Below are 13,846 nucleotides of genomic sequence, written 5' to 3'. Positions count from 1 at the left end.
GTAGTATGACCTAGGGATCTCCTATACCATGCTGACTATGGTTAATAGCAGCGTATTGTCTACTTGAAAATTTCCAAGGGTAGGTTGTAAGTGTCCTTACAAGTACTAATAGGGTAACTTCCTAGGGTTGGGATGCGCAAAACAGATTGATTTAGCTAATCCACAGTGAGCACATATTCTGAAACATCACACTGCAAATATATAAATGTATACAATAAAAAAAAATTAGGGGAAAAGGGGGCTAAGTGACTACCAGTGTCTCTTCCCACCAAACCATCACTTTTCCATTTCCCATCATCCTTCACTTCCAAACTAGAAGATGACCTCACCTCGTGTTCTAGCCCAAGGATAGTTGATCCCTGAAGTTCTCATTGTGAACTAAAACCCCAGTCTGTCCCCACATAGCTGAGTCAGGGATCTTCCTCAGTGGCCGGGTAACTTCCTGCATGCTAGGGGTCTGGACCCTCTGCATGGACATCCCATGAGGGGGAGAACATCAAAATGGGCCTCCTCTCTGATGTGGGCAGACCCTGTGTGCCGCTCTAAATTGCTCACCTGAGGGTGAGCAAGATTAGGATAATCCAGGGTTAATCCAGGCTTGTTAAGACCCTTATACAAAAATGGGGCGCCGGAGAAAAGCCCAGCGTAAGCTGACAGTTTGCGAACACAATCTGGATTTGTTTGAGGCGATCTCGCCAGCTAAAGGGATAAGCCAGACAGCTGTGCCAGAGGGGCCTTAACCTGGGAGATATCTTGCAACTTACAGGCTTTGGAAGTAGGACGTAAGGGAGCAGAGGTCTAGGTAAGAGTTGTTGCATGGCCTTTTCCTAGGCTGTGAGATGAAAGGGGGAGACAGGAGAAAGGTACTCCTTTTGTGTGCGGTTAAGAGGCTGGGCGGCTGGGCGGCTGGGCGACTGGGTGACTGGCCCTACCGGAGACTGTCATTTGCGAGTCTTCTCAGATGTGCTTTCTTCTCAATATCTACTTGTCTCCTCCTGTTGGCCTGCGAAGACCTCAGCCCTCCCTCTTCTGCACAAAAGCAGGGACCCATTGATTTATTTAGTTGAACAGGACAATTTTCTTGTCGCGGGAAATTGGTGCATCTCCCCAGCCAGTGACAGGAACCCAAAGGCCAACCCTGAGCTAATAATTCTGAGGAAAAGAAATCCCCCTCCACAGGGGCCATTAGCAAGAACCTGTGGCCCAGTTGTCGCTGGAACTCTAAAAGTATACAGCAGAGGGCTCCCTGGCCCTGCACCTTCAAGGCCAGGCTAGCCACCATGTATACTGTGTTTGGAAGATCCTTCTAGTCTCTTAAAGCTTGGATGTGTCAGACGGACTCTTTCCCAAATGAGGAACATTCCCAGCCAGTGACACACGCCTGTCTCAAAGGCCTGCTTTGAGAGGCTTGTGATTTGCTCATCTCCCACAGCTAAGAGAGTGTATCACCCATGCTCAGAGACTCCTTCAGAGATGAGAAGTGACTGAGGAAGTGAAATACCACAGATGGTTCAAGATAGTAATTACTACTGGGGTACCAGACAAGAGAACAATGTGTAAAGGAGCCTGGCCTGACCTTTGGTTGGGTGGGGCCCGTGTTGCCTTGTCTTCACTGTTAAATACTTGATAATGGCACCTGAGACCAAGGCTCGCTTGAAGTTGGTTTTTGTTTGAGGTTCAGGTTTTTTTGTTTGGGGGGATTTGTTGTTTGTTTTTGTTGGTTGATTGGTTGGATTTTGGTTTGGTTTTGTTTTATTGAGATTGGGTGTCGCTATGGCTGGCCTCCAACTCCCAATCCTCCTCAGTCTCCAAAGTGCTGGGATCACAGGGTATCAGCATGCCCAGCATGCATGGCTTCTGGAGGTGGCTTCCCCACACCCAAACAGTAATGACCTACATATTCATAGCCTTTTATGCCAGACAAGACTTAAGTGGGCATTCCTTAGCACCCGAGACAACATGCGAAGGTATACTTTACCCCGAGGCAGTGGGAGATGTGTTCTTTAGGCATTGCCTCTTGTGCCGGGAATAAATAAATCGCTTGATCAGTTAATCGGTACTGGGTTTGAATGGCTGAACTGCTGGGTGCATACTTCAGGAAGAGCGTTATCACACCTGTGAGCCGTGTTCTCAGTTCCCATTAATGTTTTCAGAGACATCAGCAAGAATCAGATATCGGACATAGCTGCGGATGCCTTCCAGGGCCTGAAATCACTCACATCACTGTAAGTGGGGCCGGGGTGGGAGGCATGTCCGCATTTTTCAGGAGGTGGTTTATCACGGCTTTATGTTCCTTACACACTTGTGGCAATCTGGTAAAAGAAACAAATATTTCTTCAGGGGGACATTGATCTCGGGGAATATTTCTACAACTCACATGCATTATTTTTATTGATTAAGTGCCCAGCGGCTTTCCCAGTTATTGGCTTCTAATTCGAATGCATCTTTGACTCTCAACCTCGCTCCCCCTCCCACCTCACGCTGCACAGCGCTGTCTCGGGGGAGACCAGGCTATCGGGTGGAGAGAATGGTAATGGATGTCTGACATGAGGCCATGGCTCACCACCCTTCCTCCCACGGTCTGTAGCCTTGTCGAGGAGGGCAGTACTTCCTTTGCTGATTTCCAGGCTCTTCCAACCTTGTAGTTAGTGTTCAGAAAAGATCCATCCCATCCCATCACCCTTCCATCTGTGGCTTTTTAAAGCCCTTATTTGGCCCAGTGGTGAGATTCAAAGCCCCACCCACCTAGGGCCACTGGACTCCCAGGCTCAGAAGGTGTGGGGTTGGCCCTTATTCCCTCAGCAGCTCACTCGGGGCATAGGCAGTCCTTCAGCCTTCTCTGCATGTTTCCTCAGACGGAGTGGAGAGAGTGATCCTTCCTTGTCTAACACACTGTGTGATTGATATATTATACCAATAACAATAATTGACAGCATGTATCAAGCACTGATTGTGACCAGGTCCTCTCCGCAGAGTCTTACGGGCTCAATCCTCCCAAAAACATAAACGGTGGAGTGGAGTCTTCTACCATGTAGCTCAGTTCCTTAACTGTTTCTGTGCCCATCTGTAACCCTGCTACCTAAGACTGAACCTCGTACCTAGTGATAAAAGAAAAGGTTCGGGGCTGGGGAGATGACAGTGCGTGCATTACCTGCTGCTGAAGTTTTAGGACACCCATACAAGCAGGGCACAGTGGTATATAGCTGTAACCCAGCCCTGCGGGTGGGGGCAGAGGAGAGTGGATCTCGGGAGCTCACTGCTCAGTCCCTCAGCTCACCGAGTGGAAAGCAATGGAGGAAAACACCCAACATCACTTCTGGCCTCCACACATACACACAAGTGAGCAACACGCCATGTCTATCTACACACATAGTGGCATACATCACAGAGAGGGAGAAGGGATGAAGGAGGAAGAGACAGAGCATGTTAAATAAGTGGAAAACACTTTTGTAAAAACACACTAATGGGTCTGAGAGGTAGGGTTGAGCCCAGCATGTTTGGTCTAGGATTCCACTCCTGATCACCGTACTGTGCAGCCCATTCAACATACTGCGTACATAGTGATGGTTTCATAAGTTCGTACATTTATATCATCTAGTGCCTTGTTCCCTTCGACACCCCAAACAATCAAAAGGGTGTTCACAGGCGTGCGATCTGTGTTCTGCCCCTTCACAATGCGTTTGCCTAGTTTATGAGCATGCAGGTAACAAGATGCACATGTCCTCCCATCCCACTGGGCAGGGACCGAGGACAGGAAGTCCCTGATTCAGCTGGTGTCTGCTGCCTGCCGAGTAAATTAGTTTCATTTATCGAACAGAACATCTGGCTGGGATATCAAAGACGGGGCCGTGTGTGAGATTAGTGTCCGCTTATTGTGATGAGTGTCACAGAGAGGAAGAGACAGAGAGGCCCCTGCCACCAGGATCCCATCTTAACCTTCCCCTTCCCCTTGTCTGGTCTCCCTTAGCTGATATTTGGGGACAGTCTCAAGATAGTGGGACGATTCCTGTCTTGCAGAAGAAATTCAAAATCTGGTTGCCAGACAGGAAATTGGCACACCTGTAGTGAACTCGGAGGTGCGTGCCGAGCATTCAGTGAAGGGCCTCTTGGCTTTTGTTTATTTGTTCCTCCACTTAGCAGATGCTTGCTGTGTGATGAGTGGTTTGAGAGGCACTAAGAATTTGACCAGCAACCGAACAGAGACGCCCCAGGGCTCATGAAGCTGACCATGTAGGGTAACGGAATGGAGAACGTTTACCCCAGACCTGTTCATCCATTCATACATTCATTCCGTGGGTGTTTATTATACTAGATCTTGCTCTTTTTCCACTCTAGAGCTCCAGCCATGAGCGTGCCCTATAACATCATCACATTCAGGAAAGTTAAAGGAAGAACATAAAAACTAAGCCTAAAGGGGCTGGAGAGATAGATGGCTCAGCAGTTAGGAGCACTGGCTGCTCTTCTAGAGGACCTGGGTTCAATTCCCCGCACCTACATGGCAGCTCACAACCAACTGAAACTCCAGTCTCGGGGGATCTGACATCCTCTTCTGGCCTCTTCCAGCCAGTCACATCCAAGGTGAACCGACCTACAAACAGGCAAACCACCCAGACATACAAAATACTAAAAATGATAATAATAAACTAAGCCTAAATAAATGTGTAAATAGTGTGAGTTAACATAAGGGTAAATGCTGGAGAGAAGCAAAATAAGATAATAGAGGGTAGAAAATCTTAGCTCAACCATTTAGGAGACTTCTGCAGAGGGAGAGATGCTTGGGCTCAAGCATGAAAGGCTAGTGAAGGTGATCCCTCAGGCGGGAAGCCACACAGATCCGCAGACCAGCATCCTCAAGGCTGACGCATAGGCAGGTGACCCACTAGGTTTGAGGATGCTCCATACCAAGGCGTGAAGGGCTGCCTGCGGACCCCTTCCCCAGCATCCCTACACCCGCCTCCACCGCCAGCAGCTTGTGCCTCTCTAGAAGCCCTGGCGTCCACCGAGACGAACAGGCAGTGGCATTACTACATTTGCCACAGTGAGCCGTGGGACATTAATATGAATTACAAATGTGAGCCCGCGCCGTCATGCTGACTTCTGTTTAGTCATTAATTTGTTGAAGCATTAATGAAACACACCCGCAGGCTGATGGAGAACTCACTCTTCACTCCCAGTGGCTTCGGGAAACGGGCGGCAGTGGGGGAGAGGGGGCCAACTTCACACTCTTTCGCCATTTCTTCCTCCTAATATTTGCCTCCTCAAATGACCGTCAGCCCAGAGTCTTGATTTGAGGGGGAATTAAATAATTGCATAACCCGTGTCCTCAGACCCGAGAAGGGGTTTTAACAGATGCAAACCAAGCCCTCTTTAGCTCTGTTTCCTGATCGAAGAGGAGGCTCGACCCCATGGACAGCAAAGTCTGTCAGGAGATGAAGCAGAAAGAGGTCCTGGGAGTCTCAGTTCTAGGTTTCCAGACCTGCTCGGGGCTGGGTTTGAAAGGTGAACCCATATTCCTTTCCCAGGCTTCTTAACTCAGCAGACATGGGGCCTCGAAATAGCAGGGGGGGAGCACTGTGGACCTCAAAGATGAAATGAAAAAAAAAATCTGAGTTCCTTTCTTCTTAGATCTGAGAGAATGAGACAGGCGGATATAGAGAGTGGAAGCTGCCATCATTTGAGACAGCGAAACTCCTCAGCCTCCCCATTGAGCCAGGGCACACAACTCAGCAATGCTTGCACCATCTGGAGTTGCCCCCGCATCCCTGTAGCCCCCGCTGTCTAGATGGGTGATTAAAGAACTCAGCTCAGGAATTCCTAGGATGCAGTGGGATATTAAAAGGAAACATTCTATAGGCTAGCTCGGCCTGATCAATACCCATTGAAGACACAGGATTGCCTCCCACACTGCTTATTTACTGTGGGGCGTGAGTCACGTTAGCCGCTCAGGAGGTACCACAAAGGGCCCGCTTCTTCCTTGTCGGGGTGATGTGCCAGACTGGGCTGGAGTGCAGCAGGATGGCGCCTGCCTTAGCTCACCTCCAGGACAGCACCTCCACCCACATAGGATGAACTGCCTGCCTGCCTCTGGCTCCCTGATAAGAGATGGGATGGATGTGGCGGCCCAGGGCGCCAGGTGACCGGAGATCTGGCACCCAGAACTGGCAGAGGTGATGACCTCCCTTACATCCTGCTGATTGCTGTCATTTGCTTTCTTCCAGGGTGCTCTATGGGAACAAGATTACAGAGATTCCCAAGGGACTGTTTGATGGGCTGGTGTCCCTGCAGCTGCTGTGAGTAGAAACTGGCTACTTTTTACATCTTTGTGGCCGTTTTTTTTTTTCTTTTTTTTTTTTTTTGCAGACAAAAATGTTTAAGCCATGCTCAGAAGCGTTCTTTTGACTCACTCGATGCCTATCATACTGGCACCAAAGCCTCTGTGCACCCTGTCTCCCCTCCCCAAGGTTTGTTTGTGTGGCCCAAGAGGCAAAGAGTTGACAAAGAACGCCAAGGCTAGTGTACGTAAGCCTAGATGATACAATCCAGAACCCTGGCCCTAGTGTGTGTCAGGAATGGATTCAGGACTTGAAAGTGAGAAAGGAATCAAATTCTGCGAGAGGAAATGTCTTACAGAGGTGTAGGAAGAATCTAGGGAACTACAACCTTCCCAAGGCAAACGCCAAGACGAAAGCTAAAACAGCTGCCCGGCCCATAGGCATGTGACCTTGCGAGGGGTGTGGGTGAGGAGAAGCCAGCAGTGTGACTGTCTGGTCAGGGAGGCTGGGGGCAAGTGTTTATTTCATGTAAAGGAAGATTGTTGCCTCGGGTTTTAAGCTTTGGGTTTATTTATTTGTTTATTTTATTCTGGTCATTTGGGCTTAAATGTTTGAAGAAGATAATTGAACTCCGATGTGGAGAAATAAAGAAAGGAATTCAGCTTGTTTTAGAAGACTTGATGATGAGCAAGAATCATCCCCAGATTATGATTAGGTGGTGGCTACAGTGGCACTACGCGTGCATGTGAGCCTGTATGTGTGTGCATGCGTGCATATGTGTGTGTGTGTGTGTGTTTGTGTGTGCGCGCGCAAAGGAGTATATGACTGTCATAATTCCTGTTGGTATTAAGAATTGACCTTGAGTACCCTATGAGCATTGGAGAATGCCTAGTCTCAGAGAGGTAAATGACTTGCCCTGTGTCGCACAGCAAAGTAAGCATAGAAATTGAGTACTCTCGTGGTCACATGTTTCTAAAGGCTTCAGCTCCCTCGATAGCGCATGACAGGATTTCACAGGCCTTCATCTGAGTACAAACAGATTTGTGTGTAATTTTTTTAATTGCCTGTCTTCAGACAAACAAACAAACAAAAAATCCCCTCTAAGTCAGGCAAGGTATTGTGTACCTTTAATTTCAGGGCTTTCAGAAACTGACACAAAAGGGTCATGAGTGTAAGGCCAGGCTGGGCCACGTTTGGTCCATGAGGGAGGAAAGGAGAAAGATGGGTCACCTTCAGTTCCCAGGGAAGAAGAGGCTCCAGACTCCCTGCCTCCCTTGTACAGTTAGAAGGTGCCAAAATCTAAGTTTACGGGCCAGGTGGACCAGCCAGATCTCTGAAAGAGGAGAAGGCGCAGAACCAAAGACTCTAAGTGGTAAGGTGGACACAGGTAGTTTTGGCTTGCAAGGACACTTCTAGAAAGAAGTGAAGACTTCCTCTGACCCTCCCATCTCATACCTTCACGCACCCTAAGCTCCCAAGTCCCTGGGCAGATTGCCCCTAGGCTATATACCAAGCGAATAGTGTTGGAATGAAATGGCCATCAAGATTCTGGGCTGTGGATCCAGCATCGCAACCATCCGCTGAAAAGCAGCGTGAAAAAGCTCTCTGTCCCCCGCATCTTCCTGCTTCTTCCTCCACTTCTCTCTCATTCTGCCTGGCTGGAGGCGAGCAGATCTGTGTTCAAAATTCCCCAGCCCTTCCCTGGTCTTTGAGGCTGTTTTGTAGAATGGCATGCCGGGGCTAGCAAGGATCTGGGTGTTTAACAGATGGCGTTCTTTGCTCCTAGCAGAGAAACTAAGTTACCACTGGTTAACTGGAGCCATTAATCCACAGAATAACAATAGCAACTGCCTGGAGGTGGGGGTATGGGAGGGGCGTGCTTTGGCGGGCCAGGCTGGTGTGAATGGCCTTTGATGATAGACGCTGAAAGGAACAGGTCATGTCTATCTCCACTAAGGAGAGACGGACTGGACATCAAAGTGCCGAGCACTGTGAACGGTGTGTATCGAAAACTCTAGACCAGCATATTTTTAAACAAAGGGAATGTGTCCCTGCTACAAGCTGACAGCAGTCAGGAGGTTGCAAGCCCGCCCCCCCCCCTCCCAGGTTTGAAAGACAGGCCAGCTGAACAGCACCACTTTGAGCAGATGGAATTGACTAGCTAGGGGGTAAAGACAATGCTTCTCCCTCTGTGGAGACCAGGAGTTGACACAAGTCAGGCTGGCTTGCTTTCCAGAAAGAACCTGCAGGCAGAGACGGAGTGCGTCATCTCTGGTTCTGGCCTGCTGTTGAGCAGTTGGAAAGCAGGTCCCCATTAGATCGAATTTAGGGTTCAGCGGGCTGTAGATTGGATTTCTCCTCATTTGGCTGCAGATAGTCTGATAAGAAGGCTCTGATTAGAATACCCTGGATGGCTGGGTAATTGCATCTGCTTTGACTCCGAGGCGGTCACTGGGAGTTTTGTCTCCCCCACCCCCTCCTCCCTCTCTCTTGAGTGATTGGTTCATCTCAAAGTGGAAATGTCCCTTCCGTGCCTAGAGGACCTGGATATTTTCTTTCTGGCACTTACTGTGACACTAACAAGGACCAAGTGAATGTTTGTGCTTGGTTATTCTGTGCCCCCTTCCCTTCCTGCTTGCTCTGGACTTAGCTGCCATCCTTCCAACTGTGCCCAGTTCAGGATATACCCAGCCAGGCTACCTTGGCATTCTGCTTACCATGTTCCTTTGGACAGGTGATCAACACTAATAACACTATCCTAGGCATTCTGGGAGACTTCTCCAGGCAAGCTTTAGCTGTCCTGGAGTTGACCCTGAACTTGATATGTTGTTCTCTGAATCTTCCCGAGGGTTACATCCTTAGTTTAACATCCAAGATCTCAGATCAAATGAGCCTCAGGGCTATCCACCCACACTCTCATGCACACACATACACACCCACGCGAGCGCACACAAACATACATGCATGCACACCCACATGAGCACAGCTCTCATGCACACACATACACACCCACGCAAGCGCACACATGCATACATGCATGCACACCCACATGAACACAGCTGTCATGCACACACATACACACCCACGCAAGCGCACACATACATACATGCATGCACACCCCCATGAGCACACACGTGCACGCACACATACATACATTAGAGAGTCCCAAACCATAACACATGCGTATAGATGTGCCGGCTGGTGCCGCAGTCCCACCATGGTTTTTCTGACAAATCTGCCTGTCTTCCCCTTCGCTGATGGCTTCTGCGATTAAGTTCTCGCTGCACAGTTGGAAGTTGGAAAGCTCATTCTTAAACTGAACCTCAACCCTCATTTCTAAGAAACTCAGAAGTCTGTTTTCATTGCCTTCAGATGTTTTCTAGTAGCTGGCGGACCTCCGTGTAATTAATCCTCAACGGGTCCGGTCCCAGCAGCCATTCCCTGTGTTCAGGATGGGAGATAGTCTCTCAGCTTCCTTGTTCAGCCTGCCTGCCGGAAGTTTGGGTGAACCCAGGGAGGCACCTGAGAAGCCAAGGTTAGAGCAGGAAGTGTCACCTGCATGTAATCCTAAGTGCTTTCCCTCCATCCCCCTGAGCGCTTAGGACATCTGAGATGATGGGCATCTGGTCCTGTGTGGGCAGCCAGCAGGTAGGCATGCCCTAAGAGGCTGCACTTTGTAGCTTAGAGGCCCATCATCTGCAAGGCAGAGAAAGCAGTCAGTGTGTCACGAGGGCTGTCATTTCCTTCTCTGATGGGCGGCTGCAAGCTGTGCTGTCCCGGCCTTCCCTGGGGAAAGAAGAGCTTTCACTTAACACTCATTGATTATGTGGCATGCCTCGGGAAGTCACTGGAGTTGCAAGGGGGATGTATGTGCACAGTGACATCAGAGATGGAGTCTTTTCAACCTGCTCCAGGAGGTTTTAAACCAAACCAGAATGCCTTCAGCCTAAGTTATGGCACCTGTTGTTCCGTTTTCTTGGAAGGCAGACAGAACCATTTGAGGCTCTTGAAGTTTGCCAATTAGAGAGCAGTGAACCCAGCTTCACTCCACGTAGATAACATCCCCTCACAAGCAGCTTCACGTGCACTGCCTGCTGCTGCTGCTTCCGCTGCTACTGCCCAGAGCACCTAACAGTGATTGAGTAGTTATGATGCCTGGGACCGGTGCTAAGCAACGGCGGATGCATAGTCTTGTTTAATCTTCTCAACAATGCTATGAGGAAGTATTTTGATCGAGGCCCATCTTACAGATGGGGAACTGAGGGTTAGTTAACTTGGCCTTGATTGCTCATATATAAGTTATAAGACCAGGACTCTAGGAGCTCACATTTCCAGAGACACAGAAATGATGCTGGGTGGGAAGAAAGGGGTCTTCTCCTGCAGCAAAGACAGCTCAACTCAGCGGTGCATTTTTTAAGGAGAGAATTCCTCCCTTTCTTGTGAATCTGGCGTTTCCTCAGGAAAGCCTTGAGTTCTGGAGTGTTCCGTGTAAACGGTTCTCTCTTCTTAAAGGCCTAATTAGTCACCAGGTGGCTATCATAGGGAGGTGATCACCCCAATACCTATGTGACAGGGGGCAGACCAAGTAGAGCTAGGCAGGGTCACTTGATTGCCCAGCAGCTGGGTCATAGCCCCCCCCCTCTAGGCGCTGGGTCGCAGCTCTCCTCTGATTTCTCTTAGGAAAACCTTACCTGTTCTCAGTCCTTCCTCTGTCACTGGAGTGGACAGATTGGCTGGCGTGTTTCTCAGACAGGCCACCGGATGGCGATGCTGTATGCTGCATGCTTTTGTTTCAGTTCCATCTGGAATCACCATGACAACCCAAGGCCTGTGACAACAGCGTAGCCATTAACGGGAGAGAAGGAAAGAGTCACCTCTGCCACCTTGCGAGTTGGAGAGTTCCTCCCATGCCCATTCACGAGCACCAGGAGGAGTCTGGTCATGGCCGGAGTGCCTCTGTCCCGTGGCACTAGAAATCATTCAGGTCTTCCTCAATCTGGCGTCAGCAAGTTGCTGAAGGTCAAAATTAGCTCCCCATATTTCATAGGAGAGAGGGACGTGAAAAGAGATTAGTCCTGCTACACTTAGTGGATAAAGAAACGCAGGGCGACAGAGGGTTAATTCTAATGACATCGAAGAGCAGACAGGCATATTAATGAGAGAAAGATGCCTGGAGATCCCCCAGCTTAGTCAGGGGTCCGTAATAGCTCCCTTAATTGGTATCCGTACTAATACTTGATGCCCATGTGTAATAGCAAATACCTCTCTCGAGACACATAGAACATTTTAATAGCAGAGAGCCTTTATAATGCTTTCTTTAAAAAGTATTCTCCCCTGAAGGAGCCAAAGAAAAGGTCATGCCAGGGGCTGTTGGTACCATCTTTCTCCTCCCATGAATCCGCAGTGTGCACGTGTTTGTGAAACAGAAACTGATGCACAGGTTCAGGAAAAGGAAGTCCGTGATACTGCTGTTCTGGCTGGGCTCATTCCTGTCTCCCAGGGGGCGGGGGTTCCTGAAAGAGCTTCAGCCCTTCTCTTGGAAAGCCCGCTGCACTCTCTCTTGACACTGGTTTTCTGGGAAGACATTGCACTCTATGGAGTCTGGAATCTGGTCTTGGCATCTGTGGCAAACACCCCATAAAAAGGAGGAGTAAGGTGACCACCTCTTTCCACAGACCTGGGGGCAGGTGTCGAGAAGATAAATACAACCCAGACTGATCGCTCTGGGCCGCTGAACCAACATGTGGCTGGCTGGAGTTGCCAGGGTGATTTTAATGCAATTTATCACGAAACCCAACTCCAGATGTTAGTGTTTTCCAAACCCTGCAGTAAAGGCCCGTGAGAATAGGAGATAAGCAAGGGTAGTGGCTATCGGTGGGGCTTCAGCCGCCTTTGGAGAGCGACCGCACTCTTCTCCACAGATCTCAAGGGGCCCATCTTCTCCCCCACGCCCCACCCCCCACTACCACTTGAATCCTGAACAAATGAGGCTGCAAGCCGCTACTAGCAGTGAGATTGTCTTAGTCTTTTCTGATAGGCCAGGCCAGTCCCCTAGCAGGGCATGAGTTATAAGAACTGCTTCCATACCTGACTTGGGGTATTTCCTTCCCCACTAAGCTCTGGCTTTGTGTCTCCGACCCTGCTTCTCCCAGAGGCGACTGTTTCTGGAGAGGATTCTCTCCCAGCAGCGTCTTTCTGTTGGGTAGTCAATGGGGGGGGGGGGGGAGAACTAATGCCTCTTGATATAAAACATATGTGCAAGCCCAAAGTGCTCCAACGAGCAGGGGGTGGAAGCAAGTCTCAGGGCTAACGTGCAAATCTGGTGCGCCGCTCTCCTCTCGGCCCTCCAATGGGAACATAGCTCTTCTTGTTTTACGTTATTGTGAAATCATCACTAAGTTTGATGGGGAAGTCTGCCTCTGCCTCCTGCTAGCCTTTGGTGACTCCTGCTTCGTCTTAGTGAGGGGGTGGGTAGCAGAGTGGTCAGACTGACGGACCGTCCGCAGGTCAGGGAACGCTACTCCGTTGTTTTATGCCTTTGAGACCTCATAGTGTCATCTGGAAAGTGGAGACAGCAGTTACGATGGAGGGCTGTGGAGGATTAGATGGTTGTGAGGTGTCAGTATGAGGGCTTAGTGTGAACTGAGATGTCAGGTACCTATTCGCATCGCCTCGTCAGCCCCTCAATATGCACATGGTTCCTGAGGTTCCTTGAGTAGGTTGGCCCGGAAGCCCCAGAGTTAGTTCTGCTCTGAGGACACTTGTGCACAGTTGGGGGGGAGGGGTGTCAGTGTTTGCAGCTGGGAAAGAGGCCTCTGGAATGAGGTAAGTGAACATCCCAGGTGTAGAGGATGCTGTTGTCTCTTGGTCATCCCAGAATGCAGGAAAGCTTCCTAGGTAGGAGAATAAAGAGCCACGTACACATCTCCCTCACCGGCCACTTAGCTATCCCTGAGCATGGAACCCCAGCCTCACAAAACTATAAGATACAGAAACTGCCATCTTCTATCAGTTACACGAGGGTGAATATGCCAAGCTGAGAGGCCTCCCTACTCCCAAGAAACAAACAGGGTCTCCTAGACCCAGCCAGGCCTCTGTCTACCTAAAGTGTACCCCATACACCTCAAGACTAGCAAAGCTAGGCATACACCAGAGATAAGCAGTACAGATAAGAGAAAATGCTTGTAGATTTCAGGCAGAGGACGGGAGGCGAGCTGCGCAGTCTCACAGGCTGAGGTTTTACTCACTGGTGCGGAACTTGACCAAGCCTGTCGTCATTCTGACCCTCAGTTTCCTTGTCAGAAAGATGAAGGTGATCGCAACGCTGTTGTGTGGGAAATATTTGGCCCATGGGTGTGGCCACCACAGACGACGCAGCCTTCTTGCCATCATTTCTAAAACTATTTGCATTACTGATCCTCAAAGGAGGATGAACCAACTCGGATCAAATATTGTAGAGGTCTTTACTCCAAAGAAAGAGGTTTAAAACTAGCCCATGTCCAGCCTCTAATGGCTAAAGTCCATTGCAGGTACAGTTTGAGCATTCCTAATTCAAAAAGCCTCAACACTCCGAA

General features: G+C 49.5%; 1 protein-coding gene across 1 annotated transcript in view; it reads left to right on the top strand.

The window, feature by feature from the left end:
- The window catches only part of Slit3 (slit guidance ligand 3), a 597,834-nt gene that overhangs the window by 478,027 nt on the left and 105,961 nt on the right, over positions 1-13,846 (top strand). The window contains exons 11-12 of the mRNA XM_087910713.1: positions 2,154-2,225; positions 6,219-6,290. Coding sequence (XP_087766839.1) covers positions 2,154-2,225; positions 6,219-6,290 — 144 coding nt within the window. The remainder of the gene's footprint in view (positions 1-2,153; positions 2,226-6,218; positions 6,291-13,846) is intronic.

The sequence above is a fragment of the Myodes glareolus genome, chromosome 9 (assembly GCF_982192425.1).
Source record: "Myodes glareolus chromosome 9, mMyoGla1.1, whole genome shotgun sequence".
Taxonomy (NCBI): Eukaryota; Metazoa; Chordata; class Mammalia; order Rodentia; family Cricetidae; genus Myodes; species Myodes glareolus.
This window is presented reverse-complemented; position numbering and strand designations above follow the sequence as displayed.